The 12,269-nt window shown below is 58.0% G+C and overlaps 1 protein-coding gene across 1 annotated transcript; it reads left to right on the top strand.

Annotated features, from left to right (window-relative positions):
- The first annotated feature begins 554 nt into the window (after positions 1–554).
- Positions 555–11,830, top strand: CALY (calcyon neuron specific vesicular protein). The gene is made up of 6 exons (XM_006070983.4): positions 555–711; positions 8,494–8,636; positions 8,992–9,105; positions 9,763–9,876; positions 10,745–11,109; positions 11,481–11,830. The coding sequence occupies exons 2-5, from the start codon at positions 8,514–8,516 to the stop codon at positions 11,081–11,083; spliced, it is 690 nt and encodes a 229-aa protein (XP_006071045.1). The 5' UTR covers positions 555–711; positions 8,494–8,513; the 3' UTR covers positions 11,084–11,109; positions 11,481–11,830.
- Positions 11,831–12,269: the final 439 nt, after the last annotated feature.

Below are 12,269 nucleotides of genomic sequence, written 5' to 3'. Positions count from 1 at the left end.
CCCGGGACCACAGCCCTTGCTCACCAGCTCACTCGGCCAACCAGACGGTGCATCCCCTCCACAGCCGGCCCTGTGCAGGCCCTGGGCCACAACGGCCACCCAGGACCACAGGCTTGTCCTTGCAAAGCGGACAGCCCAGGGGCTTCAGACACTGAGACCTGAGGAGGAGACCCTCTGGGCGGGTGGGGCCCAAACTAGCTAAGTCTGAACCAAGCTGTCCAAAGGGGGCAAGAGGGCAAGTCTGCACCCGCCACCAGGCGGTGCCTGAATGCCTGACGTCCCGGGGGTGGGGGGGAGGTGGGGAGGAGGCTGGCCAGGGTCTCTGTCTGTACCCCCTCACCCCACCTCCCACCCTGCCTGCAGTGCGACTGTGTGAGGTATATGTGTGTGCAATGTGTGTGAACGGCGTGTGTGTAATGTGTGTGTGAGGCATATGCATTCATAGGTGCGTGCATGGCTGGATGTGGGTGTGTGTCTGTGACAGGTTGGGGACGCGCTGCAGGCTCTGACGGGCATGCGCGGGCGGGTTCCGGCGGCTGCAGACCGGGGCGCCCCCTCCCCCAGCCTGCGTTTCCCGGGCAACAGCAGCCTCGGTCTGGGGCCCGGCCCCTCCCCTGCCCCGCCCCAGCGAAGAAGCGTCTGGAACCGCATCCTTCCTTCGCATCCTTGTCCTGCCGCCGCATCCTGCGCAGCTGCCCCTTGGAGACGCCTGTGAGCCTTTTCCGTTTCTTGTGGAGCAGGGTCTGGGGGTGGGGGTGTGGAGCCAAGTGTGTGCAGGGGTGTGCAAGTGCGTGGCGCAGGTATGCGTGGTTCGTGTGTGGGGGGAGTGTGATGTGTGTGCAGGGGTCGCAGGTATACTGTGTGTGCATGGATGTGCGAGGTGCGTGTGCGCAGATGTTTTAAGTGTGACTGTGCGAGGTGTATGTGCGGGGTGGAGGGGGCACTGCGGCGGACCCGCTAGCAGCTGGCCGAGCAGGGGTCCTCCACTTAGGGGCCCGGCTGATCCCAGGGCAGGTTGTTGTCAGGCCTCCGGGAGGATCCGGGAGCCCCCCGGGGGGGAGGCAGGTCCCTGCCTGGACATTCGGAAGGGTCGTGGGTGTCCGGCACAGACCCGACGTGCTGCCGGATTCCTCAGTAGAGGAGGGCATCTTGGACCGCTGGGACATCAGCTCTCCCCACCGCTTGGTGACTGCAGCCCCCTCCCCGCCAGCCAGCTCCACCTCTGCGGGTCTGAGAGAGCCAGTGGGAGCCGGCGTCAGGAGGTGCGGAGGGGGCGCCGGTTCCAGGGCCCGTTCAGCTTGGTCTGGGGTGAGGGGCGCAGGAGGGGCTTCGGACCCACCAGGGCACAGAGAAGAGCCTCCAGCAGCGGCACGGGGTGGCGGTGGTGAGGCAGGCTGCGGGCAGGCGGGCGGCGTTCAAGAAGCCGAGGGGCAGTTCTCTGAACCACCTGCCGCAGGCTTAGGGGCCACAGGTGGCGGCTACTTGGGACGCCGAAGCCCGGTGCAGACCGGCTCCGCTTCCCGCCCCGCCTCGCCCGGGCCTCGGGCTGGACTGGCGCCCGCAGACCCCAGTCCTTGAATGGGCCGCCGAGCCCACCACCCGCTTGCAGGCCAGCGGACGGGAGAGCACCTGGGCCGGGGCCGCGGCGGGCAGGGGGCTCCGCGGGGCTCCAGCAGAGCGCGCAGCCCCCGCGCTCCGCCGGCACACGCGCGCCCCGTGCGGACAGGACGCTCGTGCCCGCGCGGTGCGCACCGGCGCGCGCCTCCGGTGACGCAGCATCCCAGAGTGGCGCGTGTGAGCGAGTCTGTGACGCGGCTTGCAGCCGAGCTGCCTGGGGGCTGGCAGCTCCAGGTCTGTGCCCTCCCACCCACCCACCCACCCGTCGGAGCGCGATCCCGGCCTCTCTGCTCATCCTGTGCCCGCTCCCCACGTCTCACAGAGGAGACGCGCACTGCAGAGAGCGGGGAGCAGCTGATCCGCTGCAGAAAGCGCAGTGACACCGCAAGGTGGAGGGAGGGGGCGGGTGGGAGCGGAGGGAAGACCCCTCCCGCTCCCCGGACCTCTGTCTGTCGCGTGAACGCGCGCAGCCAGCCCGCCCAGAGGGTCCACGTGATTCCGCCTGGGAAAGGAATGTTGGGGACCCGGCCTTCCCACGTGCCGCCCAGCCCTACCCCAGCATTCTGCCTGGGACCAGGCGCAGAGGTACATGGGTCCCCAAAGCTTCTTTTCTTCGAGAAGACGTGTCGTGGCCTGCCTGTCTCTGTTGCTGTGGAAACGCCAGATGATGTAACATGACGTCACGCTGATCAAAGGAGTTGGGGCTTAACGTTTGGCTGAAAGGGAACCCTGGGGCGGATCTCCCCTGGGGAGGGGCCTACGGTGGGGCGAGGGGGAGACCTCGGCCATCCCCTGCCCAGAGGGCGAGGCCACCAACCTGAGATCGGCGGTCTGCAGGCATCCGGGTGCACCTCTGCCGTTCCGCGCAGCGTTCCTCAACCGCGGGCTGGGTGTGAGAGTGGCGGGGCATCTACTGCGTGCAGGCCCACAGTCCGGCCCCTCTGGATTCTGTCCTTCCCGCCCCTGCCACGCTCCCCTCAAGCCCTGGGCGCCCTGTCCTCACCTCGCACCTCCCTCCCCCACCGGCCCCGGTTGTCCCCCCCGCCCCATTTCGGGGCTTCTCATCTCTTCGCACTGGGTGCTCCTTGGCCGTCTCTGCTTCCTGGAGCGTGGATGTCACAAAAGCGCTGTCCTGGTGGAGAATGACGGAAGGATGACCCGCCCCCCTGCGGCAGGTGCCCGCACGTCATCTGCAGGCCAGCCCCGGCCAGACCTCGACGCACATCAAGAAGAGTACCCACCCGCTGCCTGGGGTGAATGGCAGTGGGGGCGCTTTGCTAGTCTGTACCGCCCAGGCGAGGCACTCAGGGAAGGGCCCCGTTTCAAGACCCTAAGAAAATCCTCCTCTTCGGGCGCCTGGGGAGTCCACGGCCCGGCGACCCCTTTCTCAGCCCCGGCCGGGGGCTTCCCGCCCACCCCACAGCGGCCGCCCGCGCCTCCCTGTCCGCCAGCACGGGAGCCCGCAGCAAGGCCTGGACCGGGGGTGAGAGCCAACGCCTGCGCCGGGAGGCACTGGCGCTCGTAGTGCCGTTACCCGGTACCCGAGAAGGGCCTCGCAGGACGCAAGTGTGGGCGTTCTGAGGCTGAGCAGTCTTTGTGGGATGCGCCCCCACAGTGGTGGGGGGGCCACATTCAGAGTTCAGGGTGGACAGCGGCCCTTGGTTGTACCCTTTATCCCCAGAGGGTCCTCCTGAGGAGGGGACAGCCAGTCGTCAGTCCATGCTTTACGGGAGGGCGGGGGCCCAGTCCTAGACGAGGGCGCAGTGTGGGCGCCTCCGTGGCTGGCCCGCTGTACCCCGGTTTTGTTTGTTTTTAACTTTTTCTGTTGTAAAATACAACGAACTCAGAAGAGGACGTGAAACAAAGGTGCAGCCATATGTTCATAAGTGAGCCCCAGGCATCCAGCATCCCGGTGAAGACAGGAAACGCCCGTGGGCCCCAAAGGGCCCCTGGGGCTCTGCTGAGCCCGGAGCGGGCCTGAGCCCGGAGGGGTTCCTGAACAAGGCGGTGGTTTGCTTATTTCTGACCTTCCTAGTGCTTGGCTTCTTTTGGCCAAAGCTCTTCTGTGATTCAGGGCTGTTCCTGCCGGTTGCACGGTTCCTTCCCTTCACTCCATCGCAGGGATGAACGCTCTGTTTACGGGGTGCCCCGCTGGGTGTGCACGCAGGCGGGAGGCCCGGCGCAGAGCCAGCACCCTCGGCAGAGCACCGCTTCGGGGTTCAGGGCCCTCGAAATCCTCCTTGGTCCGTTTTTCTCTTGGGTTACCTGTGTTTCTTGACCACGTGGAGACGCTGTCTGTACTTGAGATGTCTGAGGTTCACTGGCTTCCTTGGGCAGTTGTGACAAACCACCACAGCCTGCACTCACTCTTCCACAGCTCTGGAGGCGGATGTCAAGGTGTTGGCGGGGCGGAGCTCCCTCCCAGGCTCCAGGGGAGGCGACTGGATCCCCGTCTCATCCAGCCCCCCAGGAGCCCCAGGGGTCTCCTGGCTTGTGGCCACCTCCCTCCAATAGCTGCCTCCATCTTCACCTGGCCTCCTCCCTGTGTGTCTATATGCAGATTTTCCCCTGCTTATAAGGACACCAGGCACTGGATCAGGGTCCACCCTGATCCAGTATGAGCTCATCTGAACTTGATTAGATCTGCAGAGACCCTATTTCCAAAATAAGGTCACGTTCACATGTGCCCAGAGTAAGGACTTGGACTCATCCTGCCGTTGGACGAACAAGCCTTTGCCCTTTTGAGGAGTTGCAGATATCTGCTCCTAGTCCCAGTTTCGGTCTCTAGCCCTTGAAGGCTGTGTTCTGACAGGCAGAAGCTCACTGTAGTTAATTCATGGTGTTAGTTTCAGGTGTACCGCACAGTGCTTCGGTTAGACACACACATGTATATTCTTGTTTGGATTCTTTTCCATTATAGGTTATTACAAGATATTGAGTCGAGTTCCCTGTGCTATACAGTAGGTCCTTGTTGTCTGCATGTGTGCATGCTCAGTCACTTCAGTTCTGCCCTACCCTTTGAGACCCTATGGACTTAGCCTACCAGGCTCCTCTGTCCGTGGGATTCTCCAGGCCAGAATACTGGAGTGGGTTGCCATGCCCTCCTCTGGGGGAATCTTCCCAACCCAGGGATCAAACCCACGTCTCATGCATCCTTGCAAACGGGTTCTTTACCACTGAGTCACCAGGGAAGCCCCCTTGTCGTTTACCTAGTCTATGTATCAGTTCAGTGCAGTCGCTCAGTCATGTCTGACTCTTGGTGACCCCATGCACAGCAGCACACCAGGCTTCCTTGTCCATCACCAACTCCTGGAGCTTGCTCAATCTCATGTCCATTGAGTTGGTGATGCCATCCAACCATCTCATCCTCTTTCGTCGCCTTCTCCTCCCACCTTCAATCTTTACCAGCATCAGGGTCTTTTCCAATGAGTCAGTTCTATGCATCAGGTGGCCAAAGTTTATAGATAGTAGTGTATATGTTGGAGAAGGCAATGGCACCCCACTCCAGTACTCTTGCCTGGAAAATCCCATGGATGGAGGAGCCTGGAAGGCTGCAGTCTAGGGGGTCGCTAAGAGTTGGACACGACTGAGCGACTTCACTTTCACATTTCACTTTCATGCATTGGAGAAGGAAATGGCAACCCACTCCGGTGTTCTTGCCTTGAGAATCCCAGGGACAGGGGAGCCTGGTGGGCTGCCGTCTATGGGGTTGCACAGAGTCGGACACGACTGAAGCGACTTAGCAGCAGTGTATATGTTAATCCCAAATCCTAATTTATCTCCCCCTACCCCTGCTATAAGCAAGTTTGGTAACTGTAAGTTTGTTATAAGCAGCTCTTAATTTTCAGTTCAGTTCAGTTGTGTCCGACTCTTTGCAACCCCATGGACTGCAGCACACCAGGCCTCCCTGTCCATCACCAACTCCCGGAGTTTACTCAGACTCATGGCCATCGAGTTGGTGATGCCATCCAACCATCTCATCCTCTGCTTTTAATTTTAATGTAGTTCTATTATCGATATTTCCTTTTGTGGTTAGTGCTTATTTGTGACACTGAAGGACTTTCCCTCCCTAAGACCAGGCAAGTGTTCTGAACTATCTCCATGATGCTTTTCCATCTTGGCTTTTCCACCTGGAGTAGATTTTTCTGTGGTTGCAAGGTGGGGATTGGGTCCACCGTTTGCCACATGGACGCTGTTTATTGAAAGGTGGCTGTGCCCTTGCTTTGCAGGGACATCTCCTGACCCGTGTGTGGGGTGTGTTCGCGGGCCTTCATGTACCATGCAGCAACACCACACGGCTGTGTGATGAGCTGGGCGCCTGGCAGACCAGACCCCCTGAGTCTTTCCCAAGCTGTCATGAGTGTCTTTGTCCCTCTACCTTCTGTATAAAATCACAAAGCTTGTCGAATTCACACACACACAAAATTTCATCTTGGACTTTTGATTCGGATTTATTGACTCTATACACTTTGGGGGGAAATGACATTTTTAAACATGGAACCTTCCAATATCCATGACCATGTCCTTCCCATTTAAGGAGTTTTGGAGTTATTTGGTCCTAGTCATAATGTGTTGATGAAGGTTTCCTCTGTTTTTCCACAGGGAAGTCCTTCTAATGCCTTCTTAGACCTACTCCTGAACATCTGATTATTTCCAATATTTAATGGAATCTTTCAATAAGTTATATTCTAATTTTTTTGTCACTGATACATAAAAACAGAATTGATTTCTGAATATCTTAAACTCATCAACTCTGCTTAACTCACTTTTAATCCGTGTAACTTTCCTGCAGATTCTTTTGGATTTTCTACGCACACAAGATGCTTTCTCTGTGACTAATGAGAGTATTACCTAATCTCCTCCAGGCCTTGCACCTCTTATTTCTTTTTCCTACCCTACTGTTTGGATAGGACCTCTACTACCATGATTTATACAACTGATAATGAAGGGCCTTGTATCTCCCTCCCAATTTTTGTTTATTTTGTTTTGTTTTTGGCTGCTTAGTTTCCTGACTTAGTTTCCTGAACTCCTGCATGGAAGCATGGCATCTTAACCACTGGACCCAACCAGTGGTCCAGAGAAGTCCCCAACCCAGTTTTAAAAGCAGAGCTTTCTCTGGTCACATTCAATAAGGTGTGCTGTGGATAATCTTGATCATATTAAGGAAGTTTTCTTCTCCCTGCTGCTGCTGCTCTAAGTCGTGTCCAACTCTGTGCAATCCCATAGACGGCAGCCCACCAGGCTCCCCCGTCCCTGGGATTCTCCAGGCAATAACACTGGAGTGGGTTGCCATTTCCTTCTCCAATGCATGAAAGTGAAAAGTGAAAGTGAAGTCGCTCAGTCGTGTCCAACTCTTAGTGACCCCATGGACTGCAGCCCACCAGGTTCCTCCGTCCATGGGATTTTCCAGGCAAGAGTACTGGAGTGGGGTGCCATTGCCTTCTCTGTTTCTTCTCCCGGTAGTGTGCTAATAGACTTTTTTCCACACTGCTTGTGGGATCTTAGGGATCTTAGTTCCCTGACCAGGGATTGAACCCAGGTCCTCAGCAGTAAGAGCACAAAGCACTAACCACTGGACCACAGGGGATTCCAAGAGGGTTTAAAATAGTAAATGTTGAATCTTACCAAATACGTTTTCAGCTACTACTGAAATTGATCAGATGAATTTTCCTTTTTATTCTGTTCACGTGGTGAAACTATTGATTGCTTTTCAGATGCTAAATTCCAAAACACACCCAGCCTTCGTGTGTCTCACTAGGTCCCCTGTGCTCGCATTTTACCTGGGGCCTTGTAACTGGCGTCGGTGGGTGGCACAGCCTTCTCCTCTCTCATGCCCTTCCCAAATGCTGAGATCAAGGTTGTTGGCCTCACAAGCTGGGGTAGGTGCCCTTGTTTCCTCTGGATGAGTTTCATAGGAAATTTGCATTATTTCCTCCTTAAGTGGTTGGAAAAATTCAGAGGTGATGCTCCTTGGGCCTGGAGTTGTTTGTCAGAAGATTTTAACAAGATTTAATTTTTAATGGACATGGGACCGTTTCTTTCTTCTTTGATTGACCAAGTATGTTTTGTGTTTCTCTTTTTTCAGTTGGAAGTCATTTGTTGTGTTCCTTTTCTCAGTGGTCAGCCTAGAAGTGGAACTGTCTTGAACTCCCCAGGGGAGCCTTGCTCTCCTGTCCTCTCCGCCCACCACTCCTGCTCCTTTTGGGAGTCCCAGCCCCCCAGATGGCCCACTCCCATGCACCCTGTGACTCCCATGCTCCGTAAATCCAGAACTTGGGTTTATTCACCAGCAGCCTCTTTCTGGAGCTCTTCGTTACTTCCTGCATCTCCAGTAGGGTTGCCAGACAAAATATAGGATGCCCAGTTAAATTTGAATTTCAGGTAGACAATGAATAACTTTTTAGTATAAGTGTGTCCTGTACTACATATTACATGGATATGTTACGAAAAGCAAAAGCATCCACTGCTCATCTGAAATTCAGATCTGACCTGGTGTCCTGTACTTTTATTTGCTACGTCTGGCCACCCGACTCACCAGGCTTCTGTCTGGGATTGCTTTCTGTTGGTTGCTACTCTTAGGATGTCCCTGGAGCCGTGAGCCAGTGGAAGACTGTGGTGTGCATGTCTGGGCAGTCACCAGTCAGAGGCATTATCACCTGCATGGCTGTGGGGCTCAGAGGGAGTCGGGTGGGCAGGAAGGGACTACAATCTTGTGGCCAGACTCACCCGGTTTGTCTTGAGGAGGTTGGCCTGGTTGCCCACGGCCTGTCCCAGCTCTGGTGTGAGGAGCATCAGGGCTAACCTGGGCCCTCTCAATGTCCAGCTGATGTGGGCATCTGTTGGGTGGCCTGTGACTCTGTGTCTGCCTCTGGACAGGACAAGGAGTGCCATCCACCATGGTGAAGCTGAACTGCAGCTTCTCCGGGAAGACAGGCTCTGGGGATGGGGGTACCATGGACAGCGTCCCTCTGATCAGCCCCCTGGACGTCAGCCAGCTCCAGCCATCGTTCGCTGACCAGGTGAGGGGCCCTTCCCAGCCTGCCCTTGAAACAAAGGACGGTGGGCCAGGCAGCTTTACATATGGCCTCCTCCAAGACAGTGCATCCAGCAGAGGAAGGGCCAGGCTGAGCCCGCCATGGGACCCAGTCAGCTCCTCCAGCACCCAGAACCACCCTTTCCTCGGAGGGGCTCTTTCCATGGTCTGGCCAGGTCCTGGGCTGCCTCAGCCCCAGCAGACTTCCAGCATCTCTTTGGCCTCAGCTGGTAGCCACCAGAGCCCCGCCACTAGCACTCACACCGCAGGCCGGCTGACCTCTGGCTCCCTCCCTCCCAGCCCTCCTAGTTCAGGGCCCCCTGCATCGTCCCTTCCCACAGGTGGTCATTAAGACGCAGACGGAATACCAGCTGTCCTCCGGGGACCTGTCGACAAAGTTCTCCGACCTGGAGGGCCAGAAGCTGAGCGGCGGCCCGGAGGACATGCGCAGCAGGGTAAGCACCCGGCCTGTCCCTGGGGTTCAGGGTGGGGGGGGCAGACAGGCACTGCCAGCTGTGGGCACCCAGACTCGGGGCTGGGTGGGTGGGCCGGGGCTCCTAGCGTCCTGCTCTCAGGAGTTGGACAGGGAACCACCCCATCAGAGGTGGGGTCAGTCCTGGGCAGCACCAGGTTCCTGCCAGGGAGGCCGCTGCCGTAAAGCCAGGGGGAGCCACCGCCCTCAGCGGAGCTCCTGCCCTGAGACGTGCTGCTTGCTCCTGCCCTGGACCATCCCCGGTGGGTCATCTGTGTCTCTTCCTCCGTGACTCCCAGGTTTCCCACATACGATGCAGAGTCACTTTTCCTGCTGTGTATCTGGCAAATGTGTTTTCCCTTCCATTTCTAGCTCTTTATTACTGACAGCTTTTATACTCTGTTGTTCAGTCACTAAGTCATGTCTGACTCTTCGAGACCCCGAGGACTGGAGCCCGCCTGGCTCCTCTGTCCTCTACCATCTCCTGGCGTTCGCTCAGACTCATGAGTGATCTCTGGAGCCTTTCATGTTTCAGTGACAGATCTGCCCCTCCTTGTCCTCCTCTCTGAGAGGTCACTGCCCATCCCTGCCCCCAGCCCAGCCTCACCCTCCCCTCTCCCTCCGACCTGTCCACCCCCAGATGCCCACGGGCCGGATGATTGCCTTCACCATGGCGCTCATGGGCTGCCTCCTGATCATGTACAAGGCCATCTGGTATGACCAGTTCAGCTGCCCAGATGGCTTCCTGCTTCGGGTAAGGCCGGCGCGCTGGGCACCGGGGCTAGGAAGGGCTGTGGAGCCCCATGCCAGGGAGGGTCCCGTGGGGAGTCCAGGGGAAGGACTGGCCTCCCCACCACTGCCCTGAGTACCCACCCCCTGCCAACAAGAGAGCAACGGGTGTTCCTAGCTCTGTGGGAACATCACCTCCCAGGAACAGTCAAGTTTTACCTTTAGAAAAATTCAAAGAAAAGGTGTTTTAGCAAGAAGTTTTCTCTCCCTGTAATCTAAAACGGTGAAGCTTAAGGAAGGAGGTGGCGGTGGTGAGAATTTTCCCTGCGCTTGGCAAGGGGCTCCCCTTCCTCCTTTTCCTCTCTCAGCTTTCCTCATAAGGAAATGATTTTTTTTTTTTTAATCATTTTCAGTGTATTTTTTTCTGAGACTCTTTTAAGTTTTCAGTAGTTAAATCTTTCTCCTTTCCCCGTGGTTTCCAAGATGAAAACGCACCCCACAGTGGCCACCAATCCTCACTATACGTCCAGGGGTTCACCAGGCTGCTAACGCCCCACACTCACTGGGACACCCTGGGGACCTGCAGGATGCAGGCAGGTCAGCCACCCGCCTTCTGTGGGGGGCTGGCTCTCGGTGGCGCCTTCAGTTCTGAATCGGAGGCCGCCCCTTGGTGACTCGAAGTTACGGCAGAAATAAATGCATTTAAGGGCCCTGCCTCCAGTATTATCGAACTGCTCAAAAGCAGAAAGTGACCGCCCACCCACGGGTGGCCCTGGAACATGCCTCCCTCATCCCGGCCGACCTGGCCTCCCGAGCCCAGGGGCGCGGCGCTTCCCACCGCCCGCCGCCCCCAACGGCGCCCCGCTGGCGCCCCTGACCCGCCCTTCCCGCAGCACAAGATCTGCACCCCGCTGACCCTGGAGATGTACTACACCGAGCTGGACCCCGAGCACCACCGCAGCCTCCTGGCAGCCATCGGCGCCTACCCGGTGGGCCGCAAGCACGGCACGGAGACGCCCTGGCTGTCCGCGAGCTACCACGCCTTCAAGGAGGGGCCCAGGAAGGCGTCCAGGGCGCAAGCCCGCGCGGCGGCCGCGGCGGCGGTCACCGAGCCCTCCAGGAAGCCCACAGGGAAGCCCTCCGGGAAGCCCCCCGGGGACGCCTCGCTGCAGGGAGAGAAGGAGGCGGCGCAGAAGTTGGCGGGGAGCACGCCGCCTCCAGCCACCCAGTGAGGGCCTCTGAGTCGCAGCCCCTCCGGGTAGGTGTGCCCCCAGACAGGGACCGGGGCCCCGGGGGACGCCGGCCCAGTCTGCTAGAGGCTTACCCAGGAATGCTCTCCGCCCTGGCGACCCGCGTGCGGGGCTGGGGCCGGGGGCAGGGACAGGGCGTGGGGCGGGATAGGGGAGGGGGAGGGGAGGGGAGGGGAATGTGGGCGGGGCAGGGAATGTGGGCGGGGTGGGGCGGGGACGGGGGGAGGGGATGTGGGCGTGGCGGGGAGCGGCGTCGGGTGGCCTGGAGGCGGGAGAGCGGAGCTCCGCCTTGCGGTCCCCGCCTGCACATGGGCGATGGGCCGCTCTTGCGCCCGCCCTGCCCCGCGCGCCTTCATCACTCCTCGCTCTGACTCCGCAGCGCCCCACGCCGCCCGCACCTGTGGCCGCCGTCGCCCGAAGCCGCACCCGCTGTGGTCGCTGTGATCGTGCCCCTGCTACCAGTTCCCTCTTGCTGCCGCCCCTCCTGCCCCGCGTGAGCCGTTAGCTCTGTCGCTTTTCTCTGAGTAAAGATTCCACCTGGTTTCCCCTGAGCATCCTCCGTCCTCGGCCTTTTTCCTGCCCCCTCCTTCGCCACCAATTCGGGCGCGCTCCTGCTTCGTGTACCGCACCCCATTTGGGCGCCCTCCTGCCTCGTGTCCCCTTTACCCCGGCTTTTCTTTAGAAAAAAAGCTTTAAAGCTCAACTTAAAAACATTTATTAATCTAGTAACCTTTGTATATGCCCTCACTTATTCCACAGTTAGTATGTCATCGTTATTGTTCAGTCGCTAAGTCGTGTCCGACTATGAGCCCAAGAATTGCAGCCCGGCAGGCTTCCCTGTCCATCACCATCTCCTAGAGCTGGCTGAAATTCATGTCCATTGAGTCGGTGATGCCATCCAACCATCTCATCTTCTGTCGTCCTCTTCTCCTCCTGCCTTCAATCTTTCCCAGCATCAGGATTGTTTCCAATGAGTCAGCTCTTGAGTCAGGAAGCCAAAGGTTTGGAGTTTCAACTTCAACATCAGTCCTCCCAGTGAATATTCTATTCAGGACTGATCTCCTTTAGGATGGACTGGTTGGATCTCCTTGCAGTCCAAGGGACTCTCAAGAGTCTTCTCCAACACCACAGTTCAAAAGCATCAATTCTTTGGCGTTCAGCCTTCTTT

This window comes from Bubalus bubalis, chromosome 23 (genome assembly GCF_019923935.1).
Source record: "Bubalus bubalis isolate 160015118507 breed Murrah chromosome 23, NDDB_SH_1, whole genome shotgun sequence".
NCBI lineage: Eukaryota > Metazoa > Chordata > Mammalia > Artiodactyla > Bovidae > Bubalus > Bubalus bubalis.
The sequence above is the reverse complement of the archived record's forward strand: the minus strand, read 5'-3'. Positions and strand labels throughout refer to the sequence as shown.